This window comes from Ranitomeya imitator, chromosome 1, assembly GCF_032444005.1.
Source record: "Ranitomeya imitator isolate aRanImi1 chromosome 1, aRanImi1.pri, whole genome shotgun sequence".
Classification (NCBI taxonomy): Eukaryota; Metazoa; Chordata; class Amphibia; order Anura; family Dendrobatidae; genus Ranitomeya; species Ranitomeya imitator.
The window spans coordinates 835,838,879-835,856,977 of NC_091282.1; the positions used below are offsets into that span (position 1 = coordinate 835,838,879).

Genomic DNA, 18,099 nt, shown 5'->3' on the forward strand with positions numbered 1-18,099 from the left:
TTTATTGAACATACATTTCAGTAGGCCAACATTTTGGATTATGATATAATTTTCAAACTTGTGTAATAAAGTATTCTAATTTACTGAGATAATGACTTTTGGGTTTTCATTGGCTGTAAGCCATAATCATCAACAGTAGCAGAAATAAACACTTGAAATAGATCACCCTCTTTGTGATGACTGTATATAATATATGTTTCACTTTTTGTATTGAAGAACTGAAATAATTTAACTTTTTGATGATATTTTAATTTTGTTAGCTCCTGTATATCTTGCACAGGTCATTAATATAAAAAGCTGAGCTGCAGTAGCATTAAAATTAGACCACATTTGGTGGCAATGTCCAACTGCGTTCAACAGCATAAATTCAGCACAAGTGTGCATTACAAACATGGTGAAGCTCTAAACTAACGCTGTCTAGTGAAGTGACGTCTAACAGCTTTGTTAATCTTAGGGTACCATCACACAGTGCAATTTTGATCGCTACAACGGCACGATTTGTGATGTTCGAGCAATATAGTTACGATATCGCAGTGTCTGACACGCTCCTGCGATCAGGGACCCCGCTGAGAATCGTACGTCGTAGCAGATCGTTTGAAACTTTCTTTCGTCGTCTAGTGTCCCGCTGTGGCGGCATGATCGCATGGTGTAACATATATCGTATACGATGTGCGCATAGTAACCAATGGCTTCTACATCGCACATACATCATGAAATTATCGCTCCAGCGTCGTAGATTGCAAAGTGTGACAGCAGTCTACGACGCTGGAGCGATATTGTTACGATGCTGGAGCGTCACGGATCGTACCGTCGTAGCAATGAAAATTGCACTGTGTGATGGTACCCTAAATGGCATGAACGTGTATGTATCCAATATGTGTCATTTGTCCTGCTTTATAAGGGCCATGCTAATAAGCAAATGAATGCATGCAAGCAATGCATCACATTCTAAATTCTGCTATACCTACATCTGCTCAAAGCTGTGATTGATTTTCTTTGTATGCAGCTGTAATAAGACGGATAGGGGAAAAATTATGTAGTGCAGCATCAGCAAAATGTAGAAACAATGACTGATCATCAAGAAAACCTTTTTCAAACTGAAATGTGGTTATGTATAAAAATACAGAAAATTATCTCTACTAAAACAGTTTATATGAATGTCTATTTACTATAAAATCTCATTTATTTTGCTGTTATGAATCCTAACTGAAAAAAATTATGTTTTAAAAATTCAATGCTTTGGACATGACCTATATAACTGCTTTTTAATGTGTAAGGCTATGTCTACACTTGTCAGATTTCACAGATTCTGATGATGTGTTGACAAAGATTCCACATGGAAAGGCCAGTGGATTAGCCCAATGCAGATTTGATCTATTGAACAAAACCTAACATACATCGTAGAATTAAGTAAAAAATGCTAAATGGGTTTTTTTCTCATCTTTTTTTTAAAGTTCACCTCAATAGTTCATAATAAGGATAAAAAACACTTATATAGCTACGTGGATGGAAAAACATTATTGTTGGATTACATTTGAATGAACCATCTAAACTGTTCTTCTTAACGGAATGTCAAATTCTTTAATCCATGTCAGAAAGACTCATGATTTACTCAATAAAGACATTTACCTTTTTTTAGCTTGTCCATCAGTGGCTGAAGATCAGAGTAAGGCCTGGCAGATGCCTCTCCGTTATTAACCTCTGTGGTTAGCAGACAATGCAAAGCTGAACTCAACCCCATAACCATTACCCAAATTGCCACCACAACAGAGCAATTGGGAAGAGCCGAGTCTAAGCACCAGAATTGGTGCATCTAATGGCTGCATCATTTCTGGGGCAGCTGAGGGCTCGTGCTATTAGTCTGAGAAGGGGCCAATATCCATGGCCTCTTCCCAGCCTATTAATATGAGCCTGCAGCTGTCTGCTTAGTGTTTGCTGGTTATCAAAAATAGGGGTGACCCCACGTCATTTTATGGGGGGTCCCATCTTTTTAATAACCAGCAAAGGCTAAGAAGACAGCTGTGAGCTGCTATTAAAAGGCAGGGAAGGTTCATGGATATTGGCCCCTTCCCAGGATAATAACACCAGCTGCCTGCTTTCCCTCAGCTGGTTATTAAAAATAAGGAGGACTCCATGTCATTTTTTTCATTAATTTATTTAATTAGCTAAATACAAAAAAAAAAAAAAAACTACAGACGTAAAGCACTGATTATACATTATATTTCACTTAAATATTTCTATTCTTTTCTGTCAGTTCTGGCTGTGAATTTACTGTACTTCCCTGATAAAATTTGGGGTTCCTATTAGATGTGTGTGTAAAAATCGGATGGCACATGCATGGTCCGCGTGCGTGTGAATTTTTTCTCACACTCATTGACTTGCATTGGTGAGTATGGACCGATTCACACAGCCAAATGCAGCATGATGCAAATTTTTTTTCTCACCCCAATTCCAGGTGAGGAAAACTTGCAGATGAGCACTACCTCATCGAATGACATTGGTGTGAGTTTTTTCCTCACATTGCGCTCTCTGATTTTATATGCCTGTACATGCCAACCCTAAGTAGCAACACTGCATAATGAGACACATGGAATGTTCTAGTAAAACCTACTAGTGAGAGGTGTATATTGCATGCTAAGGTCTCCATGCAGATATTGGGTTGATAAGAAGATCTGCAGCAAAGTTTCAGTAGCAGGGTTGCGATAGTCTTAATTGTAGGAAGAGACAGCTTGCAAAGCTTTGTGTGAGACATTGCTGAATTGACATGGGCTGAGTACTGTTTAACTTGGGAGGAATTGACATGGGCTGGGTGCTGTTTTTCTTGGGATGGATTAATTCTTGTGGTTCTAATAGGGGTATAACTATCACGGTTCCGGAGGATGGAACCGTGGCCAGGTCCATGGAATAAGGGAGCTCGCCTTTGCCAGCTCAATTCTCAGTTCAATATGCATCCTCGCAGGCACATCGAGCTGAAATTTATTGCAGCACAGAAATACACCAGTTCCCTTGACTGCAATTGCTATACAGGCTGCCAGACAATCAGAGGCTGGCTGCTCAGATCAGCATCCCTGTCACATGTGACACATCATGTCGCGACATTGCACCGACCACCCATCTGTTCCTGCTAGTCAGCTATGAAAGAGGAAGATGACACTGCAGGGTGCAGGGAAAGGTAATATCTTTTTTTATGTGTTGGAGAAGAACTCTAGGATGGGGGACATTATTATAGTAATGAGCCAGGATGGGGGACATTATGAAAGAATGTGAACCAAAACAAGGGACCTGATTACCAGAAGCAGACGTGCGTCGCGCTCCGCAGGGTGACAGACAGCACGGAGACGTACTGCATCCGAGATCTCCTGAGTGCTCCAGTGGGACAGTGAGTGTGGGGAGCGCTACGTGTCTGGCCAAGCATAAGACTGAGTGCGTTTAGAGAAGCGTGGGCCAGTTACAGGTCATTGAAGTGCGGTTCCCTTTGCTGGCTAGCCCTTTTATTGTGCGGGCTTTTGGACTGGGGGCTCAACGGGTAAAACTGCTGTCACCAGAAGATAGATCATTAACCTTGGACCCTATCGGAGGACCCTACATCGGCTGATGCCAGTACTACAACCCCCATCAGACTGTATGAGGACCAGAAAAGACCACAATAAGTGCCATTCACATATCAGACTGTCGCGTTTAACCTTTGTTTACTTCCCTCATTACTATCCATTGGTTAATGTTAGCTCCCTGACCATTGGTACCCTTTTCCTTTGTTAGCCAATTAAATAACTTTGTTAGGATAAGTTCACATTAGCGTTCTGGGGCTTTGTGGAGGGCTGTGTATGTCCTCTGCTAAGCCTCGCATACTTCTGCATGCATCCTGCATACCTATCTTTAACATTGGGTACGCAGGACATGCTGAAGTATGTGGATGCGTTATTTTGATGCGCCCGCCGACCGCACGGGAATGCAACAAGTTGCGTTTTGTGCGGACAGTGGGCACGTCAAAACGACACATCCGCATACATCCGCAAGTCCTGCGTACCCAATGTTAAAAATAGGTACGCAGGACGTATGCAGAAGTATGCAGAAGTAAGAAGGGCTTAGCGGAGGGATTACGCAACCCAACGCAAAGCTCCTGAACATTAATGTGAACCCGGACTTATACAGCCTGGTCCTGCAATCTCTGCGTTACTGCATTCCCGCACCTGCTTACACCACCTTCATCGAGATGCTGTTGTGGGCCTCTGATTGTCCTGCAACTTCAATATGTAATTCGGAGGAGGTAGCCAGTGTCGCTCTACAATAGTTTTCAAATGGATGTTTGTCCTAGGATGCAACTCGAGATGAAAATAGTGCTGATCACTAGTGGGCCCCCCTCCATTATGGGCCAGGTCACCATTGCACTCCCTGCCTTCTCTGCAACCACAATTTTTATGCTCCCACTTACAATACAGTTGCTTGTTGAATTGTTCCAGCTTTTATTTTAATAGAAAGTTCACGTATTTTACATCATCAGGAGTATATAGTGAGCAGTGTTATGGCACCACCTAGTGCGTATTGCGGCCACTAAACATCAGTGCATTATCTGATTATTATAACCACTAAGCGTTTCGACCACTGTTGTGTGAAGGAAAGGAAAATGAAAGCATTATTTTCATTTAATACAATCTGCGATGTCACTCTGGCAAAGAAGCTGTAAAAAGTTGATAATTAGCAAATAAATGCTGGAACAATAGGCAGTAAACTGTCCACTTTGGTAGAAAAGGTTTTTTTTTCACCCCGTAACTGTTGTGTTCTACAATAAAGGGTTTTGTCTATAACCTAAATATACTGTTGCTTAAATAAATTGCCCCAATAAATGACTGCAAATGTTCAAGCATATACATCAAAGGTGGAAATAGACTGTAGACAAATGTATTCCAGAGAATGCAATTTTTGGCATGTTACATATGAAAGTAAAGAAAATGTTTTTTATTGGTAATTAAACACATTTAAAAGACAAGAACTTACATTCTTGAGTAGCAAAACAAGCATAAGAACAAATCTACAGAGCAAATGGAAAAATAGACTTACAGTTTTATTTAGCCCATTGTATACTACCAGCTCCATATTGCTATTTGGTATGTAGAAAAAATGTTGCGCTAAAAAAATAGCTATAGTATTAAATCAAGAATGTACAGTATACTCACATAGGTTGCACAAATATTCACCTCATTAGAGAAAATAACTTCATTGACCGTGGTCAGCTCTGCAAGAACCCACATGACAGGTGGCAAATTAAGTACACGTCTCACCATAGGAAAAAAGCTGCACCACCGCCAACAAACTATGTAGATAATTTGATATAATCAATTCATAGATGGTAAGTACAGTAGGTACAAAGACTAATGATACTCATTATTCAATTCCCCCATTAAAGTGCACAGTGCATATTCATATGTACAATCATACTTAAACCATAAGAAGGTATGAAAGGTTTTATTATACCGGTTTAGTAGAACGCTGTATAGAGGATGAGGAGCTTCTGCCTTCTGCCCCGACATGCATGTTTCGCCCTGCTTCTTCGGGGGAAATAAACTGTAGACAAATGAATTCCAAAGAATGTAATTTTTGGCTCTGTACATGTAATTTAACCTCAACTGTTCCAAAACACCAGTTAGCCATTGCTTGCTCATGATGTGATTTAAATAGAGCGCATACCGGAAATTCAAATGGCATGGCATGAATTTCCGGTATGCGCTCTATTTAAATGACATCATGAGCAAGCAATGGCTAACCCTCTTTGATAAAGCAATCCGCGAAACGCGCGTCAGGGGGCTGCCAGTCGAGCAGGGAGAGTCCTCTTGCCTCTGACATGGGTAAGTTACGATAATTTGTGATCTGACTGTGGTTCATTGTGGGGGCGTATTTATGCACATTGATTTGCTTTACTTATTGCTATTATGGGGTTTTACCCCTCCACATGCTCCCAGTCTTTTGATATTTGATATTTATATACGCCCATCTCTTTGGCATAGCTGGACTTCCCTGCCCCACTGGTATACCTATGGGCTCTCCATTTGGATTTTCTCCTGTGTTATATGTGCTATGATGGCAGTTGATATATTTTAATTGTATTGTTACTCATTGTTAATAAAGTTTATATATTGTTAAACATGTGCTCTGGGATTTTTCTACTCCGGTTTTCTGTGTTATATAGATAGGATACATTAGAGAATTGTTAAGATTTGGAACAAATGTCACTCTATGTGACTACATATTGTAGAATCGTGACAGTGTACAATGCGCAAGCTGTCAGAATACTCATTTCTATCTAATATTAACGCTGTGGAACATCATACAACAATGTTGTTAAAATTCAATATTTTTATGATATTAAGAAAAGGGCTATTTTAGACAAGTCACCGTAGCTAAAATGCACTTGAAAATCAACATTGCTCTTTTTTTGTATTCTATTTTGAAGTACTCAAAAAATGTTTAATTTTAGTCATGTATGTGTTCCTTTTCTCTGTGTTTTTTAGCTTGTAAACGTAAAGAACAAGAACAACAGAAAGACCGTAATCTTCAGCCAAAGAAGCAGCGTTTGGTGTTTACAGACCTTCAACGGCGCACTCTTATTGCCATCTTCAAAGAAAACAAACGTCCTTCAAAGGAGATGCAAATAACAATTTCGCAGCAGCTAGGCTTGGAGCTCAACACGGTCAGTAATTTCTTTATGAACGCTCGCCGGCGGTGCATGAACAGATGGCAAGAAGAACCTGGAGTCAATCCTGGGATGCCTTCAACATCCGCTAGCACTTTTTCCAAGGCATGAGCTGTTTTCAAAGCTTTACATTTTGAAACAAAAATCCCCAGTTACAAACATTTTAAAATATACTGAAAAACAGTGAAAATACACTGCAAAATGCTACAAGTCAAGTTGTGCTTCTTTACAAGGTTCCATGTGTTCATCTGCTGTCTTTTTTTCCCCACAATGAACCAATTGAATACTATCAGTTCAGTTTACATTTTTTTTTCAACACTACATGCATAAAACATGAAAAAGGTAAAAAAAACCTGTGGATTGTCTATTACAGTTCTAACAAACAGAAAATCAGTAGGCAGCTTTAGATAAAATATCAGTTTATTTTAAGAAAAATATGTCAATTAAGCCATCAATGACAAAAAGAATCAAGACGAAGAGAAGAACTTTTCGAGCGATAATTCATTCTTCTACCCTAAAATTCTTAAATATAATTCTATGCCTCCAATATTTTTACAGTTTCCAAATAAACCATTTAAACAGGTAAGACACAACTGAGATTGAAAGAAAACAAACTGGTGGATATCGGTGCAAGATGATGGCATTTGTGTGCCAATAACAACTGCCTTAAAGCTTTCAGCAGACGAAGGTACTTTAGAAAAAGAGACGTACAGTTGACCACCTGGCTTCCATAAAGTCATGCATTGTGGAAAAAAAAAGAAAAGAAAAAAGCAAACAAAAAAAAAGTTCAATCTTCTTAGGGCTGAATAACCCTAGTTGAAGGTGCAATTCCAAAGTCATCCTTCTGGACCTACTTCTCTACTCACGTTGTAGGAAGACTCACAATGCAGAGCTGGTAGGTGGGTCGAATACAGCAAGGATAGACTTTACGAAATGATGCGGGTATTAACATATAAATAATTATGTAAAGAACCATCTCATTTATGTGTATTTAATATGGCTTCTCAATTTTATGGTATAAAAATTGTATATTAACAAGTAGGCACCTTGAAAAAGTATTTACAGAACTGCAAAACGAAGACGCCAAAGCAACCGACTTTTGCGAAAGGTACTTGAATATTATTCTTTTTTTTTTTTACAATATAAACAGGATTTGTCCTCATTATCAAACTATAAGAAGGATGAAACATGTTGATACTATAGTGGAGTAATATTGATGACATGAATTCTAAAAGGTATCCAAGTATTCCTCCCAAGCTACAAAAATTCACTTTCCCAAATGTTTCGAGAGTCCTAAACATGGATCTCCGTCTGCCAACCAAAGAGATAAAACTATTTCTACCTGGGGCAACATGATGACAATTTACTTAATATTCTCTAGGTGGGAAAAATGACATTTAAGACATTTCTAGTGAGAACCTCATAGAAAAGGCTACCTCACTTGAGTTTTCGATTTGTGATTGAAAAAAAAAAAATCACACCTGATACCAAAGATTTTGTTCCTACTTGCCTGGTCTGTGCTGAAGTGCACTTTCTGAAACGTGTGTCTTGTGTTCATCTCCTGCTGTCCACATCTTTCTTCTGTCTTTAAGGTTACCTGCCTTTATAAATGTCATTACAGGGTGATATTATGTAACGTAAAAAGCTGCTGAACAGAGCACAATATTTTGGCACAGACTTTGCTATTGCACACCCTCGCAACCAGTTAGATTCTGACATTTTTCTAGTGAAATTTTTGAAAGTTGAAGCTCTTTATTAAGTTTTAAATAAATATAACAGAAACAACGCCACTCATGATTTTTGGCATAGTCTGGTATTGCACTTCGGTCTCATTCCCTTCAGTGTTGACTGAGCGGCAACACCAGGCGCAGCCGGATGACAAGTAGCCTCATCCATGGTAGGAAGCAAATACAAAAGGTTTTTTTTTTTAATCTCATACAGTCACTTTAAAATGATGATTTGATTTGGTTGGAACATTTTCTAGTACACTACGTTTCATTAACTACAATCCTTTTCTTAATGATAAAAGTTGTGGTTATTATCAACAGCATTCAGTATTCTTTGCTACTAAAGTTTGAAGTTAACACCATTTTACAGTTTATGTAGATTTAACCTGAAGAAAAGAAATCATTATTACAAAGTAAGGGTTTGTTCACACTTGTGGCTTTTTAATTCATAAATTTGCAAAAGAGATAATGCAACTGTATTTAAGGGCCTATTCATACAAGTGTATAATTGGTCTGTGTGATATCCATATGTCTGGACCCATTATTGCCAGTACAAATGGCCAATTTTCCACTTGGGCTGATGGTCTGCATTGAAAAATTCACATTGTGCCATACTTTGGTTCATTATATGGACCATAATAAGGCATGTAATGAAAGGCTGCAGCATCTGTCTGCAATGTGGATGAGCACATGGAGCCAGTCATGTCCACAATTTGCGGCCATGACTCATCCAATTTGGCCATCTGAACCTGACGCAATTTTGAGACATTTTTGGGCTACTGTATTCTTACATTTTAAATTACACTTTCTGGTTGAAAAGCTTTCAATGTGAACACAACCTTTCTTTATAAACACTTTGTATTACTAATCTTCCTTTGAGTTGTTAGTACTGCCTGCTTACAGTTCAGAGCTGTATTCACAATTCTGCTTTTTGATATTGGAAACATTTCCCAGAATTCAAATAATCAAAATTGTATCATTAAGGGAAATCTGTCAGCAGGTTTTAAGCTATGTAATCTGACAGCAGCATGACAAAGGGACAGAGGCCCTAACTTCAGCGATGTATCACTTCCTTATATATATATATATATATATATATATATATACAATCACAGTTTTCTCTGCTGCAGATCTAGCAGAGCTTAGTTGTTGATCTCTGTGTAACACACCCACTCCACAGCTTTCTGTGTACATTGTATAGTGACAGAGAGCTGCTAATCAGTACTGGGGGTGTGGTTGGACTAGGAGGCACAAGGCCAGTTGTCCTGTAGTGATAGTTTCCTGCTTATAAAGCATAGAAAGAGTAAAACACAGCCCAGTAAGTGATACATCGCTGAAATCAGGGTCTCTGCTCCTACATTATGCTGCTCTTAGATTACATAACAAAAACCTGCTGACAGATTCCTGTTACGAAATGTTTCGTGATTTCCACTGTGAAGCCTGAGAATTGATGTCTAGAATCTGATATTTGCTTTGACTCAAGATCAGAACAAAACATACACTTCTAAATAATGTTTTAAAGAAAAAAGCCTGCTTTCCAGGGCAATCAATCAGATACCTCCTTCACTTTAAGCTATGCAATTGAAAAGAAATGGCCCATGCTTTGTCTGCAAATGACCTGGGCCACACTATTACGTAAAAAAATCCCATTATGAGATTTAAAAAATTAATAGATATGTTATGCCTTATCCAAGTATGTAATTTTTGAATAGAAGGCAATCTCCCTTCCCAACCATTCCTCCCCAAAAACAGAATTGTGCTCCGTTAGCCAATGATGGCCAAGACTTCAAGAGCTTTAAGCCGAGTATGAATTGATTGCTAGGGGTAGCACACTTTTTCCTAGAACAGTTCTAATGCATGTTCTGTTTTGAAAATTGACAAAAGGCAATTAATCTATGTATTGTACATATACTTCATATGTAAACTGTAAAATGTTGGTTTAGGCAGGTGATACACAGTGACTTTGAATACATCACATGTTGCGAGGCCGAAGTTTGCAGCACAATACAAGTGAATTGGGTATTGTGACAGTGACAAGCAATCGGAAATAAACCAATGTGTTTGGACTTTGTGCAACTTGCTTGTCATGGTCGCATCACCCTCAGGATCACAATGCGACACAATTCACTTTTACTGGGATGTAGCAGTGACATCTAGTGAAATTTGGTTGCACAATATGTGTCCAAAAGTCATTGTGTAGCCCCAGTCTTGGGGCAGATTGAGGCATCGGGCAAATTGGTCCAAGATCGGATCGCAATGCAAGGACTGGCCGCGGGTCTAATGACCAGAGCGTATATGAAGCTGTCACGCTCAGTTGGGGAGGCCGGGGTCAGTCCATGCATTGCCCGATCTCGGCCCAATTTGCACTGACAACGGAATGCGCCCTTACTCAGGAGGGTCCAGGTCTAGCAACCAACACTATTTTATCAAAACTGGATAGCACTGATTTGAGTGGTTGCCTGTAAAAACCTTTCCCATACAATCTAAAATTGCTCCATATAAAAGATAGTCGGCTTAGAACAATATACATTTTTGTAAATGTTCATTCCTCGTATTGAAACATTAGCGGCTTGATTTTCTTTTTAATGCTGTTGGGAAAAGAAATAGAAATGCAAGAAAATACAAACAAATGCGATGTACATACTATGAAACTAGAGAAGATTGGCAAGTCATATCATATTCAAGCAAAAAAAGTTCATAAATGGGCAATTCAGAAAAATCTATATAACTTATTTACTAAGATTTACCAACTACGTGTTCAGCGCACAACTTCTATTTTTGTCATTCTGTTCTACTTCATGGACTGCACTAAGCATAACTTGTTGTTCCCTTACTGTTCCTATAACTTTCGAAAATTGTAAAAAGATCACTTTGTCATATCTTTATGTCACTGGAAATTTCCAAATCTTGTAAAAGAAAGGCTACTCACTATGAGTTAGTTGATTGTTATCAATTACTTTTTCATACCAAAGTATACTAGAAAAAAGGAGTTTCTAATACCAACTAGATGGGTACTATACCATAACACATTATTTAAAGGGAATTTGACATCAGGTTTTTGCCACCTAAATTGAGAGCAGCCTAATGTGCAGACATAGACCCTGATTCAAGCGATATGCCACTTAGTGGGCTTCTAGTTGTAAGTTTGATAAAATCACAGTTTTGTCAACAGGAGTTTATCACTAGAGGACTAGTAAACCTGCTGCCGGGTAGTCCTCCATATTCATGAGCTCTGTATAACCACACCCCCACCACTGATTGGCAGCTTTCTGCCCATGTACAGTGTACACAGAAAGCTGCCAATCAGAAATGTGGGTGGAGTTATACAGAGCTTAGCATTCAGAGAGCTCCTAGATAAAAAAAAGTAATCTATCAAAACTGCAGCAAGCAGCCCAGTAATAAATCTCTGAACTCATGATCTCTGCCCCTTCATTATGCTGCTCTCAGATGATGTAGCAAAAACCGGGCGACAGATTCCCTTTAAACAGGCTCTAGATTACCTCAAACTACCAGCAGCTTTGAGTTCTGCCAAAGAAATCCTCTGAAATGTACAGACCACCTACAAATATTCAGCACAGACCTCTCAAGCTTTTCATAATTTTCACTGAAATACCTCAAATGTTTAATGTATAGTTTATGTGAATATACTTAGCTAGTTTTTGGAATTTGTGACTTGAAGCTTTTTACGGTTAAATTATATTTTTTTCTTTGCCGAAATATGTGGCATGATCCTTTCTCTGATGCATAAAATGGGAGACATTTTGAATGTTTAAGGGGTTCCGGAAAGCAATTGAGGGCAGGTCCACAGAGTTTACATTTTAAGACTTTAATGTCCTTTGGACCCTTTTGCTGTTAAGAATACATGTCACAGTGTTAACAGCATAAAGGACCACATGCCTTTTGCTTTTTCTTTTTTTCACGATCATTATATTCTGTCGACTCTCGTATGGCAGTATTTATAATTTATGTTCTGTGTTCAAAATGTTAAAAGAGGTTAGTTAAAGAAAAATAATTTATAGTTTTTTTGCATGATAAATGTATTGTTTTATTAACTATTGTATTATTCCTTGATAAAATATGGAGTTGGGTGAAAGAAAAGGGTCAAACATTTCTGCATAAGCTGATGTATTTCATACACCCGGTTCTTACCTTATATGAGAAAAGAATATTGCTCCTTTTAAGATATTTTTTACAGCTGGACAATTGCACTGTTATATGCTCAAAATTTCTGGACTGAAATCGTCTAAAATTAATATTGCCCAATAATCACGCAGCAGAATAATAACAGTAGGATCATCTTCTTCATCGCTCAACTTCAAATTGAACACTGGTTGTATTGTTACTGGTAAGAAACTACTACAAAATTATGGCCCACATTAAAGGAAAAGGGGGAGTTATTCTTGTAAAAATAGGATGTCCAAAGCATAATTAGGGACTGTTCACACTTGAGCCTTCCATTGGAGCCATACGTCTGGAGGATCTGAGGCATACAGTGGCATGTGTCACCAATAGCCTCAAATTGGAAAAAACGAAAAGATTTGTACCATAAGATATACATTTTTGAGGGCCCTTCTACATAGAATGGCAAAATCTACTACTCCAATCTATACGGTAAAAATCAAGATACTGTATGTTGATGCATAAAGCCAAAAGGATGATTGTTTGTCACACACTGGATGAATAGGGTCCTTTAAGTGTATCCAGCGTATGCACTGAAAGTCGTTCACAATCTTGATATGATCATAGACTTTCCAATGATAAAAGAAAGGTATCTGATCAATGTTCTGAGAACCTTAGATAGTCACAAAGTGGGGCATTTTCTTAGGCGTGTAGTACAAGATTCATTATGCCACATTTCTCATCCAAATTGAAATCCCAAATGTGTGCATTGCTTCTTTTTGAATGGTCCATATGAGACATTGCTATATGAAGACAATGTCACTTATACTTTTAAAAGTCAAACATGTAGGTGGCACACCCAGTGGATTAGAGTTAGTTTGAGATGGGTGCTAGTTCCTCTGGAGCCAACCACTGAGGTCCTGTAGACCAATAGTAGACAGAGTGAAGTAACTGCAAAGGCACTTGGAGATGCTTCAAAAAAAATTTATTGCCAGTATTTCATATCCAATGGTTACACCATGGTAAGTACAGTATTATGTAACATTTCGGGTGAAGACCCTTCATTAGATGTATAGGCTACGTTCACTACATATACATCAAGGGGATCCAGGGTGTGGTGTGGTATTCCCCGCAGGCCTTGATACAGCTAGTTCCTGGTTTTCTATTTTGGGGAATCCCACCCCACTCTCTGGATCCTCTTGATTATATGTCGTGAACATACACTATACGTCTGATGTAAGGTCTTCACCTGAAACATTATGTAATACTGTACTTACCGGGGTCTAACCAATGGATATGAAATACTGAAAAGAAATCCTATTTGAAGCCAAGTGCTAATAGGTGTGCAGTTCCTTTGCTCTGTCCACTATTGTACTTTCTATATGTCTTTCTCTTTTAGCACACAGCCATCTACAGCTTCCATACTTTTACACACAAACTAGGAATTTCAAACAATCTCCATGTTATTTAGTCAGGTGGCTTACAGTTTAGATCAGGAGTGATGTCACTCATATGACTTCAGGCTACCCCAGCTCATTCGAAATTATTGGCTTGGATTTAGTAACAAAGTCTTAGTTTGCAAGCACTGTTCTGCAATACAACTCATTGTTGATCTGTTCTTTAGAACTTGACTTTACGTAGGGCTAGTTCTGAAGATTTGGCCGTGATAATAGAAGTAAATTAATAGGTTGTATATTTGAAAATTTGCCATGGCTAGGTTGAGTTTCGCCAATTGGCAACCAAGACTATGTTGAGAATTGTAAAAGGCACTTAGCCATCCAGCCCTGTTAATACCTATCGATAATTGAATAGTTTCCTTTGTTGTAAAGGCAAAGTCAAGGAGAGACAATCAGTTACTAAACACATTCTTAGACTTTGTATCATTAATAAGGATTTTTATGTCCACATTTTCAGTCAGAAATCTGTGACCCCCCCCCCCCCCCCCACTATAGAGGTTATTGTAAAACAGTGTGGAGCTGCAGGAGGTCAAGTCTGTGATGGGTCTAGCTTAAATTGTGGTTCCTCATTAAGGCTCAAACTCAGGCAAAGTCAAAAAAATGTAAAGAAGCAAAAGTAACCTTTTGTCACACTTAACATTTACAAGTATTTGCTACAGCGCAAACGCGGAAGTACAATATGTTCTAGGTGAAAGTTGTGGTTCCAGGACTTCATATAATAAATCACTGATGTCATTACCCTACTTTGCTTATATAAGAAACATACCAGCATATCAAATGAAGTGAGCACATATTTCCAAATTCTACTAATGAATCTAGTAAACGGCTTCAGAGTCTCCCCAATCTAAACCAAAGATTTCTAAGTATCGACAATCCCTCCTACTTTTAAAGCAATTCTTAACCCTTTGGGAGACACTGAAGCCAGACTTACTGGATAAATGACCTAGGCAATTCCAAAAATGTTTCTTTTTTTTAATTTTACAATTGAATGCATTAATTGTTTTCCATATTTAGCTGACAATACATACCTCAGCTTTATCTATCACAATGTATAAGTGTGAAATAAAAAAGAATAGCAATGTGTGTATTCGAAAAGAATGTACATAAGTTGCTTTGAAAATCAGTTCATGATACTAATTCAAGTAATCCAAACTGGATGGATTTCTTTAATTTTTATTTTATTTTTGGATAATGTTGTTATACCTGTAAAAAAATAACAAATCCCACCAGACCTGTGACAAAGTGAAGGAGCCAACTGCATTTTGGCATCCCATAAAAATGAACTAGTACTATTTTTTTTTATACAATACAAGGATCCTTTCTTTTTATATAAAAATGTGTCAAATAATGTAAAGAGTGATGTAGCCTTAGTTAAAGTGTTTTAAGCGGATCCCTGTATTAGTCTGTTTAAAGTAGAATTGCTATGTTAAATGAAAGCTGATGATAACATTACTGTAAATGTCGGTAAGTGTACCGCATACCGTGCAGTATATTGCACTGCATTATTTGGAGTAGGATAGAATATACTGTACATTAAAATGACTACATGGCAAATGCTTGAGTTTCATCCAAGAGAAAATAAAAAAATAATTTTACAATGGCACAAGTTTTCAGCAAAAACAAAAATTCCCATGATAAACTATTATTTTTATAGCCAGGAGCAATGTTCACCCTAAGCACTTAAAGCTAGGGAGTAGGGCAATTGTGGACCTGAAAATCCAATCCCTCTAAGCAGGGCAATGCAAAACTACATCAAATAAAAGCATATAGTGACCTAATAATTGGGTCAGGCACAGTGAACGTTGTTGACTATATCTGTGGTGGTCCAGGCCAGTGAAGAGGCAATGATGGTGTCATATGCGGTGTCTAGGTCTAGGAAAGTGAAGAGGTTATTTTCTGTATTTCGGGGCGGTGAAAGGCTTAATGTCAGAAGTACTGTTGGTGGTGGTCTATGGTAATACAGTGGTTAGGGAGGATTATCATTCTTGTGACTGATGGTTTCACCAATGGGAATTCCAATAACTTATTATCTACTCTACAAATATATGATACGTTGTGACTGTGGCCCATCTCCTTTAATGCTGCTTACCTGGGATCCAGTGGGTCACTCACCTATCCACACTCCAGCTTGTTTCTGACTGTAACAGGAGGCCGATTTCTGAGAGTCCAGTTTCCCGTTTGGTCCCTTCATTGAGTGTAGACATAAGCGCAGAGTATGGATAGAGAGAGCTGTGAGCTATCTATATGATTAGGTAGAATAACATAGAAGCAATGTGCCAATAGGAGACTTTAGGGATGTCTAAGCTGGAGCTGATCTACCTACAGTTAGGAAAGCATCAGAGATGTACTCTGCTTTGCAACTTAAAGGCTTTTTCCGTTCCTTAAGAAATTTTCAGTAAGCCCTGCAGCTTACCGAATCCTAGCAGTCTTATGTACACACCGTTAGGATTCGGCTCCTCTAGAAGGTTCCAGTGGTCAACACATAATCATAAGTATGTAATTTGTTTCTTTGAAGACACTTACTGACTAGGGTTTCAGCTATTCTCAATAGAACATTGACATACATTAGAACATTGAGAAAATGGGCAGCGACTCTAGTCAGCACGTGACTGCAGCCATGCAAATCACATACTTACAGCCATGTGATGACTGCAGGATCCCCCAAGCGGAACCAAATTCTAATGGTGTCTACATTCCACATCACTAGGATCCAGCAAACGTCAGTGGTGGACAATCCCTCTAAAGTGCAACTCTCATTTAAGGACAACTTTCAGCAGTATGTGTGTGTGTCTGCCTCTAGCACCTTCCTCTTCCTCCCTCTTCACTTCTACATAGACTTTAATATGTAGCAACTGTCATCTCCTATCTCAATAATAGGAAAATCAGACAGATTTTATTTGTGAATTGAGAGTGATGGGTCAGTCCCGGAGGAGAAAGAAGCAGATATCTCTAATAATAAATTCCAAAATTTCTTATTTTCCAGCGTAATATTGATTTCCAAAATTAAAATTGAAACAACAATTACTTCTTAAAGAGAACAGTGTTCAGCAGTGCGGCATTTCACCACCCACGTTACGATATCACATACAAAGTCAAAGAGGGTTCTAGACATGTGAGAACGTTTTTTTCCCCTTTCCCCATTTTCATTCTATACGATCATATTATTAATGGAGATTTCACTATATATAAAGAAACAGATGTCTCAAATAAAAGCAATTCCTAGCTTGAAGTTTGATAATTAGGTTGAATAAACATTCAGCCGATGTACCAGTCGATAATGCTTGTACTGTATTCTTATAATACAAAAAGCAGAATTCTGAACGTAGGTGAAATGTTAGTGCCAAATCTAAAATCAGCATAATTTTTTTTTGTTACAGTCTTAATGCTTGTAAAAACATCAACAGGGTTTCTTTATGTATGCCAATTTGTACATGCAGTATTAGTGGTTGCTTTTAATTTATGTAATTTTGTACAACCATTGTTCCTGGCAGTTTTATTGACAAGCCTTTGGCGTAAAAAATCTAAAAAAAATGGCAAACAGAGAATTCAACTCTTTGATAAAAGCGCAAATGACACCAAAATGCCACAAAGCCAAAGGCTATGTATCTATATATCTTCAGATTTTATTATAGTCTAACTAAAAACTAGCCTTTTAAACCAAAATGTAAATCTGAAAAACATGTAGATAATTGCTGTTTGCAAGACCAGGGTAAGTGTATGAAAAAGTGTCCAATTTTCATTCAGAAAACTCAGACGATTTTGATCTATAATGTCATCCATGTGCCATATATTTGTCCATATTTTACGTCCGTGTGCCATTCGTTTTTATACATCAACATTTTAAAATGTAAATGATCGCATATCGTTTCCTACTTTAATAATGGCAAAGAGCTGATAAAAATTGGGTGCAACACGGATGTTCCATATTCGATCCAATTTATTTTATCGTAACCATAGAATTGAATGGGCAAAACCTGAAAGAGAATAGCTCATGATGCGATTATGTTTTTTCTTTTGGACACCCGCTTTGTGTGAAATAACTCTCACCTGAACAGCCCTATTAAATGACATTGGTTAGTATGATGTATGATCTTAACCCGAACATCAT

At 38.1% G+C, this 18,099-nt stretch overlaps 1 protein-coding gene across 1 annotated transcript in view; it reads left to right on the plus strand.

The window, feature by feature from the left end:
- Positions 1-6,799, plus strand: part of LOC138658154 (one cut domain family member 2-like) — a 162,433-nt gene extending 155,634 nt beyond the window's left edge. The window contains exon 2 of the mRNA XM_069745688.1: positions 6,507-6,799. Within this exon, the coding sequence (XP_069601789.1) occupies positions 6,507-6,799 (293 nt within the window). The remainder of the gene's footprint in view (positions 1-6,506) is intronic.
- Positions 6,800-18,099: the final 11,300 nt, after the last annotated feature.